Here is a 25,020-nt window from a genome sequence, read left to right as displayed (position 1 = left end):
CTCTCTGTCTGTCTCTCTCTCTCCTCCTTTCCTTTTGCTCTCTCTGAAAACCAATGGGGGACAATATCGAGTGAGGATTAACAAAAATAAGTTCTTGGTTTTATCTCTGAAACCTATCCTAGGCTTTCCTTTTGCTGGAAATACCACCATCCAATCCATCCCTAAGTCCTCTTGGTTCCATCTCTAAAATATATCTTGAATCTGTTCACCTCTCTCCACTGCAACCCTTTTAAAAAAATAAAAATTATATATATATTTCTTTATTGATTTCAGAGAAGAAGGGAGAGAAACATCAATGATGATAGAGAATCATTGATTGGCTACCTCCTGCATGTCCCCTACTAGGGATGGAGCCCACAACCCAACCATGAGCCCTTGGCCAGAATCGAACCTGGGACCCTTCAGTCAGCAGGCTGATGCTCTATCCACTGAGCTAAACTGGCTAGGACTCCACTGCAACCTTTTAATCATCTCACCTGGACAAGTGCAATAGCTTCCTGAGTGATCTGTGCATTTATGCCAGTTCACTATAGTCTATTCTCTTCATAGAAGCCAGACAAATCTTTAAATATATATATATGGTGGAAATTTATTGAAGAACAAATACAGACTCCTATGTGGGGAAGGAGAAAGAATCTCACAATACAGACTTCCTACATGCGGAGGGGGAGAGTCCCCCAGACAAATCTTTTAAAACTACAAATCTGTCACTTATCTGCTTAACGCAGGCGTCTTCAAACTACGGCCCGCGGGCCACATGCGGCCCGCAGAGGAGTCTGATCCGGCCCGCCAGGTTTTTTGGGCAGTGAGCGCAGCTGAGGTGTTACAGTAGGAATTAGTAGTTCATATAGTCCGGCCCTCCTGCTCTCTGAGGGACTGTGATCTGGCCCCCACTTTAAAAAGTTTGAGGACCCCTGGAAAGCATTGGCTTCTTTCCCGTTATGCTCCATACATCGCACTTTGTGGGGAGGGAGGAATCAGGTTTTAAAGGCTCTGTACATCTGACCACTGCTAACCTCTCCACTCATCCTCTGTCCCCTAGCTATACTGGCTTCTCTTTCTTTCTTGAACATTCCAAGCTCTATTATGCCTCAAGGTATTTACCTTTCCCTCTATTTAGAACATTCTTGGCTAAGTCATTTGGCTAAATCCCTCTGGACCTTCCAGTTTGGGTACCTCCTCAGAAAAATTTTCCCTGACCTTCTCTACCTAAGTGATTTCCCCTGTCCCATTCCAACATTGCCCTCTGTCCCTGTGGCATGTCTTTTCACTCACAGTCCTTGCTATTTGGCTGTCTTTGACACTAAGCTGTTGGCTTCCCCAGGGCAAAGATCACATCTGTTTCACACACCAGTGTATCCCTGGTGCCTAAGCTTGAGTCTAGCACAAAGTAAATTACTCACTACAGTTTTGTTGAAAGAATGGATTAATTAGCAAATTAATTCATCATCAACACTCAGAGCCTGGAGAATGTGGAGGGGTGGAGCTTGTGAGAGGATACAGAGGATGATGTTCCAGATATGGTCCTTCTATTCCATGATGCCATAATCTGATTTATGAAAAACAAGTAAGTAATACACTGGCGATCAGAACTGGAACAGAGAGAGGCCCGTACCCCAGTGTAGGGTATATAATTAGAAGAAAGCCTGTGTTTACATGATCCAGGGCACCAGCATCTCCCTAAAAGGACGTGTCTTCTTTTAATAATGAATGTTTACCTAGATACCAAGTTCCATGTACTGTTTCTTGGTTGTTGTTTTTTAAAAGTATATTTTATTGATTTTTCACAGAGAGGAAGGGAGAGGGATAGAGAGCTAGAAACATCGATGAGAGAAAGACATCGATCAGCTGCCTCTTGCACACCCCCTATTGGGGATGTACCCACAACCAAGGAACGTGCCCTTGCCCGGAATCAAACCTGGGACCCTTCAGTCCTCAGGTCGATGCTCTATCCACTGAGCCAAACCGGTTTCGGCTGATTCTTGGTTGTTTTTAACGTGCTCACAGTTATAGAGCTGGGATTCAAAGCCAGGCAGTCTGGCTCCCGAACCTATAACCTTTTACTTTTCCACTAATTTGAACTGAAATTCAAATAACATAAAGTTAACCATTTTGAAGTAAACAATTCAGTGGCACTTGGTACATCCACAATGTTGTACAACCACCACCTCTATCTAGTTCCAAAACATTTCCATCACTCAAAAATACAACCCCTTAACCATTCAGCAGTTTACCCATCACCCTCCATGTACTATGTTTGATCCTCACAGACCCAACGTACAACAGTGGAAAGTGAAGCTCTGAGAAGTTTAGTGATAGATCCAAAGTCACATAGCTAGTCAGTGTGGAGTAGTGATTTTGAACCTTAATTTTCTGACTCGCATAAACCTTTGATTAATACACGTTTGGACAAACTCACAAAAAGGGTGTAAGGTCCCAGCTGAGAGGTTTGCAACGCAGAAGCAAGACACGGAATCCAGACGATTAAAAGGGAGGTTTTTGTTTTGTTTTTTAAATATATTTTATTTTTTTACAGAGAGGAGGAGAGAGGGATAGAGAGCTAGAAACGTCGATGAGAGAGAAACATCAACCAGCTGCCTCTTGCACGCCCCCTCCTGGGGATGTGCCCACAACCAATGTACATGCCCTTGACCGGAATCGAACCTGGGACCTTTCTTTCAGTCCACAGACTGACATTCTACCACTGAGCCAAACCGGTTTCGGCTGGACTGGAGTTTTATTTTTTTTATTTTTTTTATTTTTTTAAAATATTTTTATTGATTTTTGTACAGAGAGGAAGGGAGAGAGATAGAGAGATAGAAACATCGATGAGAGAGAATCATCGATCAGCTGCCTCTTGCACACCCCCTACTGGGGATATGCCTGCAACCAAGGTATAATACATGCCCTTGACCGGAATCGAACCTAGGACCCTTCAGTCCCCAAGCCGACGCTCTATCCATTGAGCCAAACCGGTCTCGGCTTGGACTGGAGTTTTAGAGTGAATTTTGTTGGGGCAGCGACCTACTGTAGAGGCTGTGAAGGGCACACTCAATTGTAAGAAACTGAGTTGACCAATGGACACAAAACTCTGGGGAGGGAGGGCAAGGGTATATGTACAAAGATAATAATAAAAAATTTAAAAAAAAAGAAAAAAAAGAAACTGAGTTGAACTAATACGGCTCAGGACGGCAGCAAGTATGGGTCGGCAACTAAGTAATTGCGGATTTTTAAAAGAACATCAAAGACAATTTTTTCATGGAACTAAATAACTTTATTCTGTAATGTATTGCCCATTTTGATCAATGACCTTTTGCCATCTTTCAGGCAGCGTCATAATCCCACGTTCAAAAAACTTCTGGTTTTTATTAGCAAAAAACTGAATCAGGTACGATTTGACATCATCATCATTATTGAAATTTTTACCATTCAAGGAGTTTTGTAAAGATCGAAACAAAAAGTAATCAGATGGTGCAAGGTTAGGACTATATGGTGGATGTGGCAAAACATCCCAACCAAGCTCCATTAATTTTTGCCGAGTGACCAAAGATGTGTGTGGCCTTGCATTGTCATGATGGAATACAACACCTTTTCGATTTGTCAATTCAGACCGCTTTTCTTCAACTGCATTGTTTAATTTCATTAGTTGTTCAATGTAGACATCAGAATTGATCGTTCGGTTGGGTGGTAAGAGTTCAAAGTAGACAATTCCTTTGTAATCCCACCAAACTGATAACAAAACCTTCTTTTGATGAATATCAGCTTTTGATGTTTTTTGAGTTGGTTTACCTGGCCTGCTCCACGATCTTTTCCGCTTGATATTGTTGTAAACAACCCATTTTTCATCGCCAGTTATCAGTCGTTTTAAAAATGGATCATTTTCATTACGTTTCTTTAGCAAATCGCAGCTGCTAATGCGTTGCGTTAACTGTGATTCTTTCAGTTCGTGAGGAACCCATGTATCGAGTTTTCGAACATAGCCAAGTTGTTTTAAGTGATTTTCAATGCATGTATGTGATACATGAAGCTTCTCTGCAATCTCACGTGTTGTACTGTGACAGTCCGAATTGATTATTGCTTTGATTAGGGCGTCATCAACTTCAACTGGACGACCAGAGCGTTTTTCATCTTTGAGTGAAAAATCACCAGAACGAAATTTGGCAAACCAATTTTGACACTGCCGTTCTTTTAAGGCTTCGTCACCATAAACAGCACATAACTTTTTATGAGCTTGCGATGCGTTTTTCCCTTTGCGGAAATAAAAAAGCAAAATATGACGAAAATGTTCCTTTTGATTTTCCATTTTTCAACGAACGCCAAACGAAAACTACAAAACAGATCAAAAAACTTTTCTTACTGATTAACAGCTGAATAGCCAACTATCAAATAACAAAATGTGTTTTACATTTGTACTACGTCTGCAAACCTAAAAATTCAACTGAAGCCATGTGTGAAACCCGCAATTACTTAGTTGCCAACCCAACAGTAATGTGGGACCCAGAGCAACTCGAGGGCGGGGCCTCGGACCGGTCAGCCTTCCAAGAAGCTTTGCGGAAGCCTCAAGAAGGATCAGTTGGAGAGTTCCTGGGGCAGCCCCTAAAAGGGCCAGCAGAATAGCCAGCAGGGTGTGGCTTGCTTTCTGCAGGCGGCCAGGCCCAGCCAAGAAACCCCAGGTGGCTGTTTTCCAGAGAAGCTGGGGTGCAACTGGAGAACCCAGAGTAGGAAGCAGGCCTCAGGCCAATTGCATCCACTCTGAGGGGTCCTCCAGGGCCAGAGGACCCTCAGGAAGGCCTCGCTTTATATCTGTCTTCCCCCTTCTGGAGGGGCTGTCATCACTCAAGCGTAAGGTGACCAGACGTCCTGATTTTTAACAATTTGTCCCGCGTCCCGCGGCGTTTTAAAAAAAGTCCAAAAGATTTAAAAGAATTTTCCCAAAAATCGGGACTTTTTAAAACGCAGCGGGACGCGGGACAAATTGTTGGAAATCGGGACGGTCCCGCCAAAAGCGGGACGTCTGGTCACCTTACTCTAACAACCCTCTTCCTCAACAGAGGGGTGCCCTCTCTGGGATTTCCCCCTTTCCCTCTGGAGGTCAATGACCCTAGAGTTCTTCCTATTTTAGGGGTCTCAGACAGAGCACCCTCTAAGTTGCCTTATGGTTTCTCCTTACCCCTCGAGTGAGAGTGCTACGGCCCCTCCTGCCCTGAGGATGGAGAGAGAGGTTCTCTCACAAGCCCCCGCCTTCTCCAGGCTCCGGCGGGGGAAGTTCTACTGCAACAAAGTGCCGCGTTCGGCCGACAATGCCCTCGGGCTCCCGACGGGCAGTTCCAGGAAAAACAAAACAAACAGCTTAACTCCGCGGAGGTATCGCGAGAGGCACGCGCGGAGGCGCCGCGGCCCCGCCCCGGAGAGGAGGGCGAGGGCGGGAACAGAGCGTGAAGGGGGCGGAGCCTGGGCGCTTCCGAGGTCGAGGCGGTGGACGGTCCCTCCCAGCCGCGTCCCCGCGTGACTGAACTTTTACATAATCAAGGCCGCGCGCGTCATAAGTGGCGTACTCCAGCATAGAACCAATCAGAGACGTCGGGAGCTGCATGTCCCGCCCCTTTGGGCTTGATGGATGTCGGAATGACCAGTAAACAGGTGCCTCCCGTCGCCTCGCCCGCCCAGATCCGGCCGCACCCACCCGCCCGCCGCGGCCGCCGCCGCAGCCCTCAGCCCGCCGTCGCCGCCGTCGCCTCCGCCGGGTTGCGCCTCCGACTGTCAGCTAAAGCTGCGGACGGAGCCCGCGGGGCGGCGACCACGTCCCGGGCCGGACATGGCGGCGCTCTACGCCTGCACCAAGTGCCACCAGCGCTTTCCCTTCGAGGCGCTGTCTCAGGGGCAGCAGCTGTGCAAGGTGCGCGGGCCGGGGCGGCGGCCGGGGCCGGGACGCTGGAGGCGCGGGCCGGAGCTCCGGGGCTGCGGGGACGCCCGGCCCGGCGGCAGGGGCCCCGCTCAGGGCGTGGCAGGCTCGCCCCGCTGCGGAGCCGCACCCTTCCCGCGGGGGCTGGCGGGGGAGCCCCAGACCCGGTCCAGGCCCCCCTGGCGGCGTGGCCGCTGCTTAGCAACGGCGGGGTGTCCTCGGACCCCGGGAGGGCGGGGGAGTGGGCCGCGGGTCCCCTGCTTGGCCCCGGCCAGCCGCGCCGGAGCTCCTTCGTGGGCCGGCTGGCTTCGCCGCCGCCGCCGCCGCCCCTGGGGTGTGCCTCGGGGTTGCCGGCCGAGGGGTCCCCCAGCCCCGCCCGGGACCTAACTCCAGAGCCGGGCGCTGCCGGGGAGGAGTGGGGGAGGAGTGTCCGGAACGCGGGCGCCTCCGGGCTCTTCTCAGCCGGCCTCGGAGTCAGGGACGGAGAGGGTTTTAGAAAAGGCCCCCCACAGTCAAGCGCACGAAGCAAAAGGATGGTATTCTCAACATCCAGTTGCTGACCTACCTGGGTCCTCATCCTAACCAGCTGTTGGTCAGTGTTTACCCTGGAAGGTTTAAGGTCTCTTTTTCGTTTAAGTTGCTTCCTCCTGCTTTGCCTATTTAAGGGGAGAGAAATGACATTATACAGGAGTCTTACATACGTAAGTAATGATGATTTTAACCCAGCACGTAAATCTCACAAGTGAACCTGCTCAAAAATCACACAGTGGCAGTGGCAGAGCTAGACTAGAGTCCAGGGCTTCTGACTCCAGTCTTAGACTTATTCATACAGACCTTGGTTTTACAGTTTATGACGACTGAGTAGTTCCGTATCAAGTCGTGACTTATCTCCCGTGTCAGTGCATTACAGAGGAAAAAAATAAGGCCCAGGACGTTTAAGTGACTCACTGAAGCACAGTGGCTGTGCAGGGGTACTGAAGGCTGTTTCCGTTTCTGACTGCCTGTTAAAATTATATCCTCATTTCATTTCAGGAATGTCGGATTGCACACCCTGTTGTGAAGTGCACCTACTGTAGGACTGAATACCAGCAGGAGAGGTACAGTTTTTCTTGAGCATGAAAAATGTTAATGAGCTTTTTTCCTCTTAAAACTTGTAATCAATTTTACTTTACACAGATTCTGCAGGTGTTTTTGTGTATGTCTCTGTGTGTGTGTGTTTTAAGAGAAGGATTTTTTTTAATACGTTTTATTGGATTTTATTTATTTACTTATTTATTTATTTATTTATTTATTTTTTACAGAGAGGAAGGGTAAGGGATAGAGAGTTGGAAACATCAATGAGAGAGAAATATTGATCTGCTGCCTCCCATACTCTCCCTACTGGGATGTGCCCACAACCAAGGTACATGCCCTTGACTGGAATCGAACGTGGGACCCTGAGTCCGCAGGCCCGCTCTCTACCCACTGAGCCAAACCAGTTAGGGCTGGGCATGTGTCCTTTGTGGGAATCAAATCTGGGACCCTTCAGTCCACTGGCTCACTCTAGCCACTGAGTCAACCGGTTAGCACAGCAGTTTTTTATTATAACACATTGATGGATATTAAATACACATGTTCCCAGATATGTCTAATTTTGATGGTTTAAAATTTTTTTTTTTAAACATTTTTGTTGACTTTTAGAAAGAGGGGAAGATAAAGGAAGAGAGAAACACAATGTGTTTCTCTCCTGCTCCCTCTCCCTTGGCCTGGGCCCTGACTGGGAATCCAACCGGCAACCTTTCAGTAAACCAGAGGACATCCAACCAACTGAGCCACCTAGTTATGCCTAATTTTGATGGCTTAAATATTTTAAGTTAACTTTTCTTCAGATCCTTGATCATTTTATATTGTGGTTATAATCTTTATGACACCCAGAAACCACAGGAGTTAAACATGAGCCTTATGTTCCAGTATGTCTATATTCAGAGTTTGAAGAAGTTATGAGCTAAAAGAAGAAGCTTTTGGAAATGTGGCAATCCTGGAAAAGGATTAGCTCTAGTCACATTTGAAACTTGTTTTAAAAAGTGTGAAAAACACTTAGGTACTTAGGTATGAATAAACACATCTTTGGGGGGGAGGGTGCTTTTCTATAGCAGTAAAGCGATTTGTGGTGTATTAGTATAGTAAGTCCAACCTTTGTGGAACTGCAGCTGTTAGCGACGGTGCCTTACGCATGGTTGGTCCTATTTGCTAGCTCACACGTGGAAACATACAGAATATACTCTAGAAGCTTTTATTTTTAGCTTTTATATTTAGGTTTAGGATTCATCTTTAATTTTTTTTTAAATATATATTTTAGTGACTTTTTCTACAGAGAGGAAGGGAGAGGGATAGAGAGCTAGAAACATCAATGAGAGAGAAACACTGATCAGCTGCCTCCTGCACACCTCCTACTGGGGATGTGCCCGCAACCAAGGTACATGCCCTTGACTGGAATAGAACCCAGGACCTTTCAGTCCACGGGCTGATGCTCTATCAACTGAGCCAAACCAGTCAGAGCATCATCTTTAATTTTTGTGTGTGGGGTAAAATAAGTTTGACCCTTAATTCATACGTACATAAACATTAATTCAAGGTGGATCATGGAAATAGTTTTACTTTGCATGTTTTCTAAGATATTAGGAACACTTACATATATTGATAATATATCCCACCTCTTCAATAATAAATATAAGTATATACCAAAATATCAGCATCACAGAATCACTGATGCTAATCCTCTTTTTAGAGGTCTCTCAATGTACTTCACTCCTTTTACTGTCTTCTTAAAATTGCAGAAAGTTGCCCTGGAAAATATTTTCTTTGAATGTCTCGTTTTAATTTAAATGTTTTCTATTTTGAGGTTTTTCTTTTGTCTAATTTTCATAGGAATTATATGGTAAAATAATCATAACATAGAAAATAGGCTGGATTCACTATGTTATAATTTTGTGTGATTTTATTTTTATCTCCAGAATATTGTTTAAACTGTTCTTGCACATCAATCACTTGTTTGTACATCCCTTTTTAAAGAGCTAGACTTTATTTGAAGATGATTTCTACCCTCCCCTTCCCCCCTCCCCCCCAAAAAAGTGGTTTATCAGTTCAGGCATATAGGTAATGTTATGTATGAACTCTGGCAAAGGACATTTTTATTTTTGTCAGTTTTGGCTCTTAGACAAATGGGAAATATTGACTAAATATCTGATCATAGTATCTATATCGCCACATCTGGAATTTTCATATTTTTTTTGCTTACAGGGGAGAGCATAAATAAAGGTCAACATGGATATAATTTCTGAGTTTCTATTTCAAACATATATTTAATCTTAACCTCAAATTTTTAACTATTCATCTGAACTAAGGAAAATTAATTTCTTTTCTGCGAGTCCAATTCAGTCTAATATAACATTCTTTTTAAAAAGTGTATTTTATAATTTTATTTTTTATAAACTTGAGAGAAAGAAACATCAATGTGATTGATTGCGTCCCACACACCCAACAGGGGATCGAACCTGAAACCTGGATATGTGCGCTGACTGGTAATCTAGCCTGCCACCTTTTTGGTGTATGGGATGACCCTCTAACCAACTGAGCCACACCAACCAATCAATCTTTGGTTGATTCTTTTTTTTTTTTTTTTTTTTTTTATATAGTACAATATGTTTATTGATTTCAGAGAGAGGAAGGGAGAGGGCTAGAGAGATAAAAACATCAATGATGAGAAAGAATCATTGATTGGCTGCATCCTGCATGCCCCCTACTGGGGATTGGACCCACAACCCGGGCATGTACCCTAGCTGGGAATCGAACCATGAGCTCCAGGTTCCTGGGTCTATAGTCAACTACTGAGCCACAGCAGCCTGGCCTTTGGTTGATTCTCATATGTGTCCTGACTGGGGTCAAACCCACAACCTTGGTATATCAGGTTGATACTCTAACCAGCTTACCCAGCCAGGGCTTTACCATAATATTCTATTGAGGTCCCTCTCCATATTTGATAATTTTACTTAGAGATATCATAATCACAAATAACTCACTATTTTAAACCAAAGAATCATTTTATCTGAGTTAATAAAAAACTACAAAATAATTAAAAGAGCTCTTGGCCAGATACTCAGTCTTCAGATAAACAGATGTTCAGACTGTATTTCATCTTGGCACAAAGCAATGAGCAAATTACTTGGACTTAAGGAGGAACCAATGTTCAGATGTCTTAACTAAAACAACTTTTTTCTTATAAAAGCCTTGTGTCTCTTTCTTCCTTTACAGTAAAACCAGTACAATATGCAAGAAATGTGCTCAGAATGTGCAGTTGTATGGAACGGTAAGTAGTTTTCTGTGTACCTAACAGTAAGTGCTCAGGTCTTTTAGAACCTTACATTCTGTGGACTATTAATGTAATTACTATATTTTTATTAAAGAACTAATTATGTGTAAATACTTTCTCATAAAAATTTATCTAGTGTTTGAATTTTCAAACTCAGCTAATACTTAGTTTTGAGGAGTTCTGTATTTACAGTCACTGTTTCAGGCTTGTAATTCTAGTTTTCCTGAGGGGCTACAGTAACCAATATGGAAAGAGAAGGAGAAAGATGGATTCTATGACTTGACCTCTTTGGTAGCAGTCAACTATTCTTTTTTTACCCCCATTGACTTTCAGAAAGAGTGGAAGAGAAGTGGGGAGGTGGGGAGAGAGAGAAAGAGAAAAACATTGATGTGAGAGAGACACATAGATTGGTTGTCTCCTGCATGTGCCTGGACTAATGCCAGGAATCAAATCTGCAACCCAGGTACCTGTCCTTGACTGGAATCAAACCCAAGTCCTTCAGTGCACAGGCCAATGCTCTAACCACTGAACCAAGTCAGCCATTGATGAGTGATTTTTTTTTCCCCTCTCAGGGTGAGGGGTTCAGGATACTGTGGTTTTGCAGGCGTTTTTTCCAACATGTTTATACAATTACTAGAGGCCCGATGCCCGAAATTCATACAAGGGCCTTGGCTCCGGCCCGCCACCACCACAGCTTGGACCTCTGTCGCTTCTGCCTCAGCCCCTGCCTACTGCAGCTTTGTCCAGAAGGAAGGACATCCAGTCTAATTAACATGTTAGGCTTTTATTATCTATCTATACTAATAAAAGGGTAATATGCTCATTAGACCGGGAGACCTTCTGGACATCCTTCCGGACAAAGCCATGGTGGTGGGACTAAGGCAGAGTGGTTAGGGCGATCAGGCCAGGAGGGGAGGGCATTTGGGGGTGATCAGGTCGGCAGGGGTAGGCAGTTGGGGGCGAGCAGGCTGGCAGGCAGAGTGGTTAGGGGTGATCAGCCAGGCAGGCAGGTGAGCGGTTAGGAGCCAGCAGGGATTGGGCCTAAACTGGCAGTCAAACATCCCCCGAGGAGTCCCATATTGGAGAGGGTGCACCAGGCCACTAGTTATAGATAATGGAAAAGAGGCCTTTACCAGAAAATTGGAAGTACTTGCTGGTTTCTTCAAAGAGCTGTTTCTGTCCCAACAATAATTTTTGTTATTTGTTCATTTATTTATTTTAAAATTAATAGTCCTTCACATAAAAACACTTTACATAGTGCTAGGAATTGGACTTCACTTGACCCATCAATATAAAAGGAAACTTAGGAAGTTTTACCATGACTATGTAATACAAATAATAGCTTTAAAAAAAGGCATTGGTGTTTTATATTATACTTACTTGACCCTTTTTCTCCCTCTTTTAGCCCAAACCATGTCAGTATTGCAATATAATCGCAGCATTTATTGGTAACAAATGCCAGCGCTGCACAAATTCAGAGAAGAAGTATGGACCACCATATTCTTGTGAACAGTGCAAGCAGCAGTGTGCATTTGACAGGAAAGATGACAGAAAGAAGGTAAATCTCTGTTTTTCTTGATTTTTTTTTCTCTTTCAGAGACATGAAGTTGGCCAATTGTGTTAAAAAGGCCTATAACGGAAATGTATTATAGAAATTATGCACCTGAAACATATATAATTTTATTAACCAATGTCACCCCCAATAAATTCATTTAAAAAAGAGAGATAACAGAGAAAGATTTCTTACTTCACTCCAAGTTCTGTTATTGACCTCAAAGAAGATACTCAGCCTTTGTTTACTTCATTATCAAATGTGGACCCTTACATCTAACATTTTATGAGTTAGTATTTCATGAGAACCTGAATTATAGTGATCAATATCCCACAGAAGTGAACTGGCAGAATTCTATAGAACTCTGTAAAGGAGAGATTGTGACTCAAGATGAGTCATGCTATCAGTTTTATTGTCTGGCTATTTATTTATTTTTACTGCTCACCCGAAGATATGTTTGTTTTTATTATTGGTTTGAGAGAGAGAAATATATATGTAAGAGAAATATTGATTACGTGCCCACCTGGGGATTGTACCTGCAACTTGGGTATGTGCCCTGACCAGGAATCAAACCTGCCACCTTTTGGTGTATGTGATGACACTCCAACCAACTGAGCCACACTGGCCAGGCTACTATTGTCTGGCTCAACTGACTTGCCTAAGTTCACACAGCTCCTAAATGGCAGAGCTGGACTTAGCTCAGAGGTTCTAGCTTCCTATATTCATGTTCTCTAGTATCCGTGTACTTTGTTTCATCTTCTTTATCTCCGTCTCCTTGTCTTTCAGGTAGATGGGAAATTGCTGTGCTGGCTGTGCACACTTTCATACAAACGGGTCCTTCAGAAGACCAAAGAGCAGAGGAAGCATCTAAGCAGCTCTTCCCGTGCCAGCCACCAGGAGAAGGAGCAGTACAGTCGCTTGAGTAGTGGCAGCCATTATAACAGGTAGCCCCCTTACCTGTAAGAGATGCCTCGAAGTGCTGATAGGTCAGGTGTAATGCTCACACAATTAGCCATAGAAGATACCATTATGTGTATATTTTTCTTTTTCTTTTCTCTCCCTCTCTCTAATTACTAGCTTATGGAGGAATCTACTTTGTCATATTTTATAATTCATATGTTTTCCAAGAGCCACAGAGACTTTATGAGTTATCAGAATTTTCTGACTTGGTTTGTATTGTGTCTGAAGAGTTTGTGAACTTACTCCACTTTCACATGTCTTGTTCTCCTCACTCTTAGAGTTGATTATTTCCCTGGAAGATTGGTCATGCCACTTTCTGAAGGACGTAGCTGTCTGGCCAGGAGGTTGATAGATGTTCTAGGTTTTTCCTGGTAGTGTTGTGAAGAGTTCTGACTCTGGATTGAATCAGGCTTTTCCAGGCTCTCTACATGAGAACTTGGACAAGTTTTTCATCTGTAAAATGAGAGAAATAATATCATTACCTCATGGAGTTGTTTTGAAGATAAATTATATAGTTCATACATAGTGATTAGTTTTATAACTGGCATATAGGAAACATTTGATACATTTTAGTTACTCCTGTTTATTATTACTAGTATGATTGTGTGCGGTTTGGTAGGGAAGGCAGACCTGTAATCAGATCATTGCGGTGTAGTTCTGTGGAAGCATGGAAACATCAATTCCACAGTGGAAATGTCAAGATATAGGTATGAGAGGCAGTGGTACCTAACTGCCGTAGGAAGGAAGGCTGGGAGAAGAGCTGGTGTTGGAGCTTTATCTTAGGATGTTAGAATCATCAGGTAAGGAATGGGCAGAGGCATTCTAGGCTGAGGGAATAGCATTTGCACAAAGACATAGAGGATGTGAAACTACGTGGAACTGTGGTGAATTGAAAATCCTGTTATTGAAGCTTATGGTTAGGAGCTGGGAAATGGGAGGAAAAGGGATTCTGTAGATCTCATAAGAAACATAAACTTAATCATGGGGTTAATAAAATTAACCCTGATTATTACGGAGAATATAATAAAGGAAAAAAAGACTGGGGGCTAATTTTTTGTTGTTGTTGTTTATTTGTTTTGTAAAGTCCAGGAGAGAGATGTTAATTCAAGAACCTCACTGAGGCCCTGGTCACTGTGGCTCAGTTGGTTTAGCATCCCATGCACCAAGTTTGCTGGTTCTCCTGCAATCCCAATAGATGTTTCTCTTGTTTCTCTCTCTCTCTCCCTCTCTCCCTCCTTCCTTCCTCTCTCTAAAACCAATAAAAACATGTATTTTTAAAAAAAAAAAACAAAACAACGGAACACAAACTTCACTGAGGCAGTGGCTCCAAAGAGGCAGATTCAGGAAGATACTTTAGAGCAGGGGTGGGAAATGTCCGATCCCATCATTTGGTCTGGCCCTGCCGAGGCAAGAGGAGTGTTTGACCAAATACAGCAGGCTGATTTCTAAGTTGATAATTTTGTATGGCCCACAAATGATGTTACAAATATCCAAATGGCCCCTGGCTGAATAAAGGTTCCTCACCCCTGCTTTAGAGGGAGAAGTAGATAATTTGATAAACGTGTAAATGGGCAGGAACTGGGTGAGTAAAGGATAATTCTCATGTTTCTTAGATTCTTAACTTACAGAGGATATAGGAAGGGGAGAAGAGAAGTTCAGTTTTGAAAAGGTGAGTTTGTTGAAGCATCAAAAAGAATTATTTAGTGGGAATTTAGCCTATAACTCAGAAGTTTTGATATAGGCCATTAGTTACACTTGTCAGTGAGACTAGAGGTTATTTAAAATGCAGATTCCTTTGTAGTCCCACCCCAGGGTTTAATTTAGTAAAGTCTAGGATAGAATCCAGGAATCTGCATTGTTTCATAAATATCCCAGATGATTCTTAGGTAGGTGATCTGAGGAACACTTTCTAACATTATGATAGATAGTTATAGATATAACTCATGTTGGAGGCTGAGAACAGAACTCTAGAAGCATTCAAGAAGGATGGACTGAATATATTTGATATCCAAAATATATAAACATATAACTCAATAGCCAGGAAGAAAAAAAAAACACAATTTAAAAATGGATAAAGGGCCCAGATAGATATTTTTTCAAAGAAGACATATAAATGGTCAATAGATACATGAAAAGGTGCTAAATATCACTAATGGTCAGAGGAGTGCAAATCAATACTACAATGAGATATCACCTCACACCTTTTAGGATGGTTATTATAAAAAATACAAGAGATAACAAATGTTGGTCTGATTGCAGAGAAATGGGAACCCTTATACACTGTTGATGGGAATGTAAATTGGTACAGCCACTGTGGCAAAAAATATGGTAGTTCCTCAAAAACTTGAAAATAGAACTACCATATGTTCCAACAGTCATTTCTGGGTACATATCCAAAGGAAATAAAATCAGTATCTCAGAGAGAGATCTGCAGCTCCAATCATTGCAGCATTTTACACAATAGCAGAGATGTCCAAACAACTTGAATGTTTTTCAACAGATGAGTGGATAAAGAAAATGTATATTTATGGAACATTATCTATGTATACATATAAAAGCCAAGCAACTGACCAGAATGATGGAATGACTGGAACAACTGGAATGACCAGTCGCTATGACATGCACTTAGGGAGGGGTCAACCAGCCTGATTGGGGGGGGGGGGGTTTGAGGGCTGATTGGCCCCCTCAACCTCCCATGGCCCCTCCCCCTCTTTGGCCAACCTCCCGCAGCCCTTCCCCCTCCAGCCCCGCCCCAATCGGCTCCCCCACCCCATTGGGGTTGGGACCTGCCAGCCCTACCTCCTTTGGCTCCTCCCCCTGGCAGGCCCAGCCCCTACTTGAGCATGAATTCGTGCACCGGGCTTCTAGTTCAGCCATAAAAAGGAAGGAAATACTGCCATTTGTGACAGCATGGATGAATCTGAAGGCATCGTGCTAAGTGAAAAAAGAGAAAGACGCGCTATATGGTATAACTTTATGTGGAATCTTTTATTAAAAACAGATTTCACAGAAACAGAATAGAATGGTGTTTGCTAGGCACTGGAGGAGTGGGAAATGAGGAGATACAGGTTAAAGGGTACAGACTTTGAGTTTTAAGAAGAATAAGTTCTGAGGATCTAATATATAGCAGTGACTATAATTGATATGGTATTATTATACACTTGAAAGTTGCTGAAAGATCTTAAGCATTCTCATCATTAAAAAAATGAAAGTTAACAATGTGAGATTATGGGTGTATTAATTACCTTAATCTTGGTAATCATTCCATAATGTATATGTATATACAAACATCACATTGTACATTTTATTTATATACAATTATATTTGTTATTCCTTAATAAAGTTGGGGGAATAAAAGGATGGCATGGTCAGGGTTGTCAGATATTTGGAAAGAGGTCAAGTGAGAAAGGATCTGAAGTATCCTTTAAGCTTAGCAATTGGACAACTGTTAAAGCAAAAGGGTTGCAAACCAGTTTTAGAGGATGAACATATTACTTAGAGCTAAAACTGATTTTTAGTATTATTGTGGGACTCAGACACACATTTACAGAGAGATAGTGAAGATAAACTAGTTAAAATATGTCAACCTGGTGTCTAGTCCCAGCTTTACTATTAACTAGCTATACACTTAGTGGCCAGATTATTATGATCTGTGAATACATAATAATCTGGCCACTAAGTGTATATCCTATATAATAAAACGCTAATAAGCAAATTGTCCCCTTGACCAGGAGTTCGACCAGCAGGCAGGCCAGCCAACCGCCCAAGTCCTCTCCCCCTGGCCAGGCTGGCCAGACTCACCCATGCATGAATTCATGCACCAGGCTCTACACACACACACACACACACACACACACACACACACACACTCACACACTCACACACTCACACACTCACACTCACACACTCTGAGTGGCCAGATTATTATGCGTTTGGAGATCATGATAATCTTGGCCACTCAATGTATATTCTTAGGTAGCTCATTAACATTAATGAGCCTCAGTTTCTGCAAAGTAGAAGAAATATCTTGCATATACCTCACAGCATATGAAACATTGAATGTAAAAGTACTTATTAAACTGTAAGATAGATTTATACTTCTTATTGAACTTCTATTGACTGTTCTCTAATTAGTAAGGCAGGTATTTTATGATTAAGTGAGGCTAAGAATTTGGGGAGGCTTATGGAAACCAACCACCTATATAACCAGGATCCATGAAATCAACACTTTGGTGAATTTTGATAATCAAGAATAAATAGCTCTTGCAAAGAAGAGCTATATTATTATTGGTCCCATTTGTCACTTTCATTGTGATATTTTATTTTTTTTCTAACATGTATCTCTCTGTTTTTGCCATTAAAAGCCAGAAAACACTTTCTACGTCTTCAATTCAAAATGAAATCCCAAAGAAAAAGTCCAAGTTTGAGTCAATCACAACCAATGGAGACAGGTGAGCCAATTGGAGTGTGTGTGCAGGCTTCCATTTGAAATGCATACACAGTTCCTGAAACAGGAATATATTTTAGGATGTGCTTGGAGCTAATGTATGGTTTTCAGTGAACCTCTTAGGGTCACTATGCCAGCCACTTGATATCTTATAAGTAAGCTGTACTGATATTTATTTATAAATCTAACCTTGTTATTAAATAATAGGCAGGAACATATAACTGGATTTAATAGCAATCATATTCTGCAACCCACCAATAACTCACCACACTAATACTAAGAAATCATCAGCTGGGTGCCTTCCATTATGATCTGTGCCTGCAGCCTCCTCCTCCAGGCAGGATAGGAGGCAGTCTTAAGAGGCAGGGCAGAGACAAGTTAGAGTTCAGGTAGTGTTATTCGGTCTAAGGGATGATCCAGGCCTCCTTAGCTGACAGAAAGACAGTGCAATGCAGATGCTAGATAGGAGAGAAGGAGATGCATTTAAATATTTTTGTTTCATTTTAAGCCTATCTGTATATTTTATGCCTTTCATCCCTCCTCAACGATGCTTTCTTTTACAGGCTGCACTGTCCTAATACCTAGTGTCCCATCTGTGTTGGTGCAGAGGATTGCTTCCCAACAGAGTATTAGACCCAACCATTTTTTTGTTTCTCCATGGGCCCAGCATCATGAAGTGTTACCAATTGATACACTGTCCCCGGAACCCTTGAAATTATTTCCATTCTGAAGAGTCTTCCCAGTCTCAGTACTCCCTTCCAGCCAGTGGTGGATTTGGGATCAGACCAGCAAATAGGATTACCAGGGCTGAATTTTGTTTTTTTAATGGGGTATAAAGTGTCTGTGAAGTTTACTCTTTCTGATTACTCCTGCAAGGTGTCTTTTTAACAACTAGCATCATTGATTTAAAACTTCTCAGGTAGTGTTAGTGGGAGGAATCTGTTGAAATCCCAGGTTGAGATTGACGCGGGAGTTTGCCACGTCTCTGTTCCTTTCCTCACTAGATGTCCAGAATTCATGCCTGGCCAGGTGGCACGGTTGCTTGGAACATCATCCCAATATTCTGAGATTACAGGTTCAATCCCTGGTTGGAGCACATGCAGGAATCAACCAATAAATGCATGAATAAGTGGAACAGCAACAACAAAAGTCACAGAATTCTTGATATGGGAAGTGTCAGTCAACAGACCAGTTGTAGTCTAGGGAAAATTGGCTTGCTTCCTATTAAATTCATCTTTTATCCTTTTTTTTTTTAAAGGACTGACTGTTCATTCCTGGGATGGAATGTAGCAGCTTCTTAGCAGCTATACCACATCACAGTGCTTTGGGGCAAAAAACAGAATCAAAAGAGGAGCTCTATGAGAAGCATTAAAGAAAAATGCATGTGCTTACACTTCTTGATCATTGGTCCAGATTCTAGGGAAATTAATCACAAAAAAATTATGACATTACCCATAAATAATTGGGGATCTTCAGTGAAATAGATTGGCTCTTGTGAAATGGCATTTATTTTAGTCCTGAATGTGAGAGGAAATGCTGCAGGAATGCTGCAGGTTGTAGCTTGGCTATCTGATGATCACCTTGCCTGCACAGTAGAGCAAATGCTGTTGAGTCTGACGTGATACTGGGAATTCACATAGTGGCTCCTCCCTTGAGCTTGCAGTCAGTGGTCTACCATGTGTCCTCAGGTAGAAAAAAAATTTGCCAAGCATTTATCTCAGTCTGTTGGGATCTTGTTTCCAGGTGTATTTTTCATTTGACTCAAACTCATAAAAATTAAAAGGAGGGAAAAAAGAAAAAAGTTTATCCATCCAAGTTATGATTTTTTTTCTATCCATTTTTCTACTCAGCTTTTCCCCAGACCTGGCTCTGGACTCACCAGGCACTGACCACTTTGTCATCATTGCCCAACTGAAGGAAGAAGTGGCCACTCTAAAGAAGATGCTGCATCAAAAAGATCAGATGATTTTAGAGAAAGAGAAGAAGGTATGATTTAATTAGTGCCTCTCAGGCCAGAATGATGACAGGGTACGCTATGTGGAAGAGGGCATGATGCTAACTCTAACAGTTCTTAGTTGGGTACTTAACATTGATGCTTTGAGAGAGATCCAGTGGCAAGGTTGGGATATCCTGGGGAGAGGTTTGTTGTCTGCCAAGATAACTCATGGCATGGTATCACTGTAATGGATCCATCCCATTCAAGTGGGTTTAGAAAGTTGATTTTCTCAGCATTTGGAGGGAGCTTCCATTTGTCAGGGAGAACTTGTGTTATCCAGGCTTACAGAGAAAATGGATAAAACCACAGTGCTCCCTCCTAATTTACAATACGGCATGTAACTGGATATTATTTTTCTCAGTATGAGCTGCCTTGGAAGATTGTAATCAGACAGTGCTAACTGAGCATGGATTTGGGATAGGAGGAGGTAGTTATGTAATTGGAATTTTTAATGCTCTCAGGCTAAGAGAACCTGATGCCTCCATCTCTGTTATTGGGATGGCATGTCCGTGGGACAGTAATACTCAAAATATGTGGGCGAGGTCTCCCTTCTCCCTGGACAGTGTTCAGGTAGGCCTTCCTTTATGACTCTTGTGTCACTTTGCTTCCATTGCTGACAACTCTCTTCCTGAGTGACCCACTTTTTAAACACACTGTGCTCGCTTCAGCAGCACATAGACTAAAATTGGAATGATACAGAGAAGATTCGCATGACCCTGTGCAAGGATGACACGCAAATTTATGATGCGCTCCATATTTGAAAAAAGTAAAACGTTAATATTTCCAGTAAAGCCTTATTCTGTTCTATGAGTCATCCATCCTCTTTAAGGGGACTTATTCCATCCTTGTTCTGATTCATGTCTAGTATTTCTTACTACACATTCTCCAAGAGTATTTAATTTTTGCCTTAATATATTAATGAAAGTAATAATAGCTAACTTCTGTTGGATGCTTACTATGGGCCTGACTCTATTCTAAGTACTTTATATATATTAACTAATGCATCGTCATAACAACTCTTTAAGGTAGGAATTATTATTATCATCTTATTTTTTAATGAAGACTTTTAAAAATTTCATTTATTGATTTGAGAGACGGAAAGGGAAGTATTGATTTGTTGTTTCACTTATTTTCTTTTTATTTTTTTAGAATGTTACTATTTTTTAATATATTTTATTGATTTTTACAGAGAGGAACAGAGAGGGATAGAGAGTTAGAAACATCAATGAGAATCATCAATCAGCTGCCTCTTGCACACCCCCTACTGGGGATGTGCCTGCAACCAAGGTACATGCCCTTGACTGGAATCGAACCTGGGATCTTTCAGTCCACAGGCCAACGCTCTATCCACTGAGCCAAACCGATTTTGGCTGTTGTTCCACTTATTAATGCATTTAATGGTTAATTCTTGTATATACCCTGACAGGGGATCGAACCTACAGCCTTGGCTAATTGGACCGACACTCAAACCAACTGAGCTACCCCTCCAGAGCTATTATCATTATCATTTTATAGATGAAGAGTATCTCCTCCAATATGTTTCCTCTTAAGGTTCCAATTCCTTCAACTAGCTGTTTTCCCCTGAGCCTGTATGTTGTCTTGTGCCTGGTTTGGAATGCTGTTACTCATTCCAGGGGCTAACAAAGACATTTATACCTTCACATGCAGTCTTTCAATCTAATTTCTACCTCATTTTACAGATGAGAAAATGGATCCAAAGCAAGTAAATGATGTGTCGTCCAATTCACATAATTAAGTAAATGGCAGAGCAAAGGAATGAATTCAAGTCATTCCCACTGTACTGTTCTTTCAGCTGTGCTGTGCTTTCTTCTTCCAGTAAGATGGAGATTCATGGGAAGAGGCCAATATTCTCCCACTGTATTGCATGACTGTCAGATGAAAGTAGACTCAAGTATATTTTATTCATGGACTAGATCAGAATGGCACATAAAAGGATTTTTGCAAAATAGAGACAAAACAAACACTTGTTTCTACTGCTTTGCAAAGTTAGGGTTTAAAAGCAGCAAAAAACAAATAGTAGATTGTTCCCTAAAACTTTGAGGATGAAGGTCACACTATTGGCTTGGAATGCAGGCTCTTTCATGTCCTGCCTTCCTGTCTCTAGCCTCATCTCCTGTCATTTCCCATGCACATCAGTCATTAGAACAAGCTCTCAGTTATCTCACACTCTGCCTATACCCTTGCTGTACCCTTGGCTTTGGTGCCCTTCTTTCCTCACATTCCAGTTGCTGCTTGTACCTCAAAACTCATCTTACACCTGATTTCTCTGATTTAAGTAGCTTTTGTGCTCCTTGAATGACATAGTCAACAGGAGGAGGCCTGGAGTTTGAATCTTAGCTCTGTTACTTGCTAGCCTATATGATCTTGGCTGTGTTACCTAGCCCTTTCTAAGTCTTGGTTTTCTCATCTATAAAATGGGAAGAAGAATATTTCTCCCCATAGGGTTATCATAGTATTGAATGAGTAATTAATCAGTTTTATTGAAACGGTAAAAATTCAGTACATGGAAGCAGCTATTATTCTCATGGATGTTCTCAAATCATCAGTCAGCCTGGCCAGTGTGGTTTGGTGGTTGAGCATGGACCCAAGAACCAAGAGTTCACCGGTTCCATTCCCGGTCAGGGCATATGCCTGGGTTGCGGACTTGATCCCCAGCAGTGGGTGATGCAGGAGGCAGCCAGTTGATGTCTTTCTCATTGAAGTTTCTATCTATACCTCTCCTCCCTCTCTCTCTAAAATCAATGAAAACATGTTTTAAGAAAAAGTCAAAGTATATTATAATCACTAATTTTTTTGGAGGTATACATGAAATTTTTCAAACTTGCTAGTGGTTAAGTATCAGAAATGCTACTACAGGATTTTGTGTAACTTTCAGGAAATATTTAGAAAAAAATAGGATATGGAATTCTCTGGCTTTGATTTAGGTATGGATCTTCAGGAAAGCCCTGGACTTTATTAATTTGGAGTACTATTTAGTTCTCTGTTAACGAAATATTTTCTATTGCACAGAAATTTATTCTGGTTACTTTGCCTTTTCCCTCAGATCACAGAGTTGAAGGCTGATTTTCAATACCAAGAATCTCAGATGAGAGCCAAAATGAACCAAATGGAGAAAACCCACAAAGAAGTCACAGAACAATTGCAGGTGGTGATTGCTCATTCTATGTGGTAACTTGTGTGTTTAATTGATTACATTTTAAGTGATCATCTCTTAGCTTTATTTTCCCCCCAAATATTGACAAGTCTAATCCACCTTATACATGTCTTCTATGGTTTCATTCTTAGATGTGTTCTGATCTTTTCCCTTCAAAAACAGAGGAATTAATATTTTCTTTGAATTTGGGATAAAGCAGTTGTAATTTCAGATTTCTGAATTATAAATTCTGTTTTTCCAGCATATTAGGGCACTCCATGGCTTGTTTGTGTTGCATAAAACATCTTTTGTAACAGTGGATCCCAGGAGGTTGGAGTATATTGATTAACCTCCTGCAAATACCTTTGTTCCCCATACCTAGCTCTAGAGTTTGCTGTTTTCTCTAAAATATGTTCATCTCTTTCTGACCATCTGCATCTGCATGGAAAATGTATCCGATCCTGTTAAAACATCCTTCTTGCACTTTTTTTTTTAAGGCAAAAAACAGGGAGCTTCTGAAGCAAGCAGCTGCCTTGTCCAAGAGCAAGAAGTTGGAGAAGTCAGGAGCTATAACCTCTCCGTGAGAGACCACCAGGAGGTTCCCCAGCAACAGCAAATGGGTTCCTGAGTTAGGGTTGGCAACTTAGGAACTCCAAGTGTTCTTCAGAAATCTGTTTTATTACAGTTAGCCTTTGTGTGATTGCAGTGGCTGAATGGAAACACCTGGTTTTCACTGTGTTATGACTGCATGCTTGAATGTTTGGAGTTTCAGGCTCTTTTTCTCTCACTCTCACACTCCCAATCCTCTCTCCTCCCTTTCCCTCACTTTCTCACAGTGCTACTAGCTCTGTCTCTTTCTACTATTTTCTCCTTCCCCTCCTCTTCCCCCTCCTCCTCCTCTTCCTCCTCTTCCTTCTCTCTCTCTCTCTTTCTCTCTTCTCTCTCTTTCTCTCTCTCTCTCTCTCTCTCTTTTTTTTTTTTTTTTTTTTTGTGATGGTTACTGCTCAGTGTTATGTGCAGAATGTTTTCGTTTTTTTTTGTCCATCGTTACATCCTGCCATACCCATGAGCAAATAGTCTGGCATTAATTTCATATCACTGCCACCCTCTTAACTTTGAAAACTGCCACCTTGAGACTTGGTACAATGGACAAAGCTTTCTCTCTCCAATAAACCTTTCGCTTCAGGGTATACTCTTGGGTTTATTTCCAGGTATATTATGTATGAACTTTGTACTGTGTATGGCCAGAATTTTATTTATTAAAAAAATTTTTTTTTCTTGGTAAAGGAATAATGGTAGCCTAGCTTGTTCTTCTTGTAAAAGTGATGCCTCTTTTTTTTTTAAGTCCTACTCCAGCTTTTAGTAAAAGAATCAAATCTCTTCTTTCTTGTTACCTTGAAGTCTTAAAAACTGATTGTTAAGGTGAAACAATTCAGTGCATAAGTATGGAGCTAAGTGCCTTTTGGAGGATTTCTTGGAAGAGCATTTAAGAAGATACTTAGGGAGGTAGCAAAGTTTTGAATGGTCTGTCTTTATAAGTACGGGCAGACAGAAAGGTTGTCCAGGTTGTACTGGACACTTCCCTACCCACCCCTTTTCTGATTGTTTTTATGTGACTGATTTTAAATTCTCACACAGCCACTTCTTTTAACAAAAAACCAAAAACCCTTACTTGCTTATATCAGTTGTCATACTTGGCCATTGTCAGAGAACTTTTTTTTTACATGAGCAGATTCAAAATGGGATAATACTCAAACTACAGAGCTTTTTGGAGGTCAGTACAAGCTGCTCAAGTATGAACTCTGAGTCTGGTTGAAAGAAATGATATCCCTGTAACTTCTCCCTTCCTCCCCTTCTCCAGCCTGTATGCTCCCTGCTTTTAACAGAAAAGCATGGAAAACAGGTGCTGTTCTCAGAAACAGCTTGGTCTTAGCCAGAATTGTTCATGTCCTATTCTCTCTTCTTGACCCAATAAGCAGGCACATGGTTTTACTTTTCTAGAAGAGAGGATAAGTTTGCATTGCTAGCCTTACTCTCAAGTCCTCTATATGATGTTTGTGAAAGAAATTAGAGGCATGTAGTGTGCCATGATACAGTAAAACCAGCTATCTTGGAATCATTAATGCAGAGGGGTACTTGAGTTAGAGGTAATCATGAGAGGAGATGACATGTGTACCTCAGGCTACTGATATTGTAGCAGGAAGTTTAACTTTCTAGACGTTTCCTAGAAGCAAACACGTATCAGTGTGATAGCATTCTCACCAGTGGATCCACGCGTACAACGGGACAGATGTGGGAATGGGAGGCTTCCTTCTGATAAGAGGAACAATAGACCATGCTGTTTCTATATCACTCTAGTAAGGGATGTAATTTTTCCTTCCAAGCAAGGGAAAAGGCAGTGCTAAATAGTTTTATAACTTTTTGAATGAGAAACTTTTAGGTAAAGACAAACCGTCAGATAATATTTTTCAAATGCATATATGTTGACTGTGGGGAAAAGATTGTAATAAAAAAAAAAGTTACAGTCATGGTTTTTGTTTAATTTTAAAGACTTGAGAAATTCTGTTACATGAAGTGACAATATAAAAGCATATTTTATACTAAATCTTTTTTTAAGATCTTGGCACTTAATATAAAGCAAATTCGCGCATTTTCTAACTT

The 25,020-nt window shown here is 41.6% G+C and overlaps 1 protein-coding gene, 1 long non-coding RNA gene and 1 other non-coding gene across 4 annotated transcripts; all 3 read left to right on the top strand.

The window, feature by feature from the left end:
• Positions 1 to 5,689: 5,689 nt before the first annotated feature.
• Positions 5,690 to 23,233, top strand: FAM76A (family with sequence similarity 76 member A). Of its 2 annotated transcripts, XM_036448380.2 has the most exons (9): positions 5,693 to 5,896; positions 6,935 to 6,999; positions 10,193 to 10,247; positions 11,656 to 11,808; positions 12,589 to 12,746; positions 17,127 to 17,213; positions 19,060 to 19,195; positions 22,270 to 22,371; positions 22,857 to 23,233. In XM_036448380.2, the coding sequence occupies exons 1-9, from the start codon at positions 5,816 to 5,818 to the stop codon at positions 22,941 to 22,943; spliced, it is 924 nt and encodes a 307-aa protein (XP_036304273.1). In that variant the 5' UTR covers positions 5,693 to 5,815; the 3' UTR covers positions 22,944 to 23,233. The 2 variants fall into 2 exon arrangements, with proteins under 2 accessions (XP_036304274.1, XP_036304273.1); XM_036448381.2 differs by lacking the exon at positions 17,127 to 17,213 and having other exon boundaries at positions 5,690 to 5,896.
• On the top strand, positions 17,220 to 18,457 carry LOC123652743. The gene is made up of 2 exons (XR_006742232.1): positions 17,220 to 18,137; positions 18,239 to 18,457. It is a non-coding gene; the product is annotated as an uncharacterized LOC123652743 (long non-coding RNA).
• Positions 19,861 to 19,966, top strand: LOC118725004. The gene has a single exon (XR_004989772.1). It is a non-coding gene; the product is annotated as a U6 spliceosomal RNA (small nuclear RNA).
• Positions 23,234 to 25,020: the final 1,787 nt, after the last annotated feature.

This window comes from Pipistrellus kuhlii, unplaced genomic scaffold (assembly GCF_014108245.1).
Source record: "Pipistrellus kuhlii isolate mPipKuh1 unplaced genomic scaffold, mPipKuh1.p scaffold_m20_p_2, whole genome shotgun sequence".
In the NCBI taxonomy this organism is placed as follows: Eukaryota; Metazoa; Chordata; class Mammalia; order Chiroptera; family Vespertilionidae; genus Pipistrellus; species Pipistrellus kuhlii.
The sequence above is the reverse complement of the archived record's forward strand: the minus strand, read 5'-3'. Positions and strand labels throughout refer to the sequence as shown.

Excerpts from the sequence above, each read along its gene's own strand:
- FAM76A (XM_036448380.2), top strand. The coding sequence starts at position 5,816 with ATGGCGGCGCTCTACGCCTGCACCAAGTGCCACCAGCGCTTTCCCTTC. Across the intron at positions 7,000-10,192 it reads ACTGAATACCAGCAGGAGAG|TAAAACCAGTACAATATGCA; the intron begins GTACAGTTTTTC and ends CTTCCTTTACAG. Across the intron at positions 17,214-19,059 it reads ATCACAACCAATGGAGACAG|CTTTTCCCCAGACCTGGCTC; the intron begins GTGAGCCAATTG and ends TTTTCTACTCAG.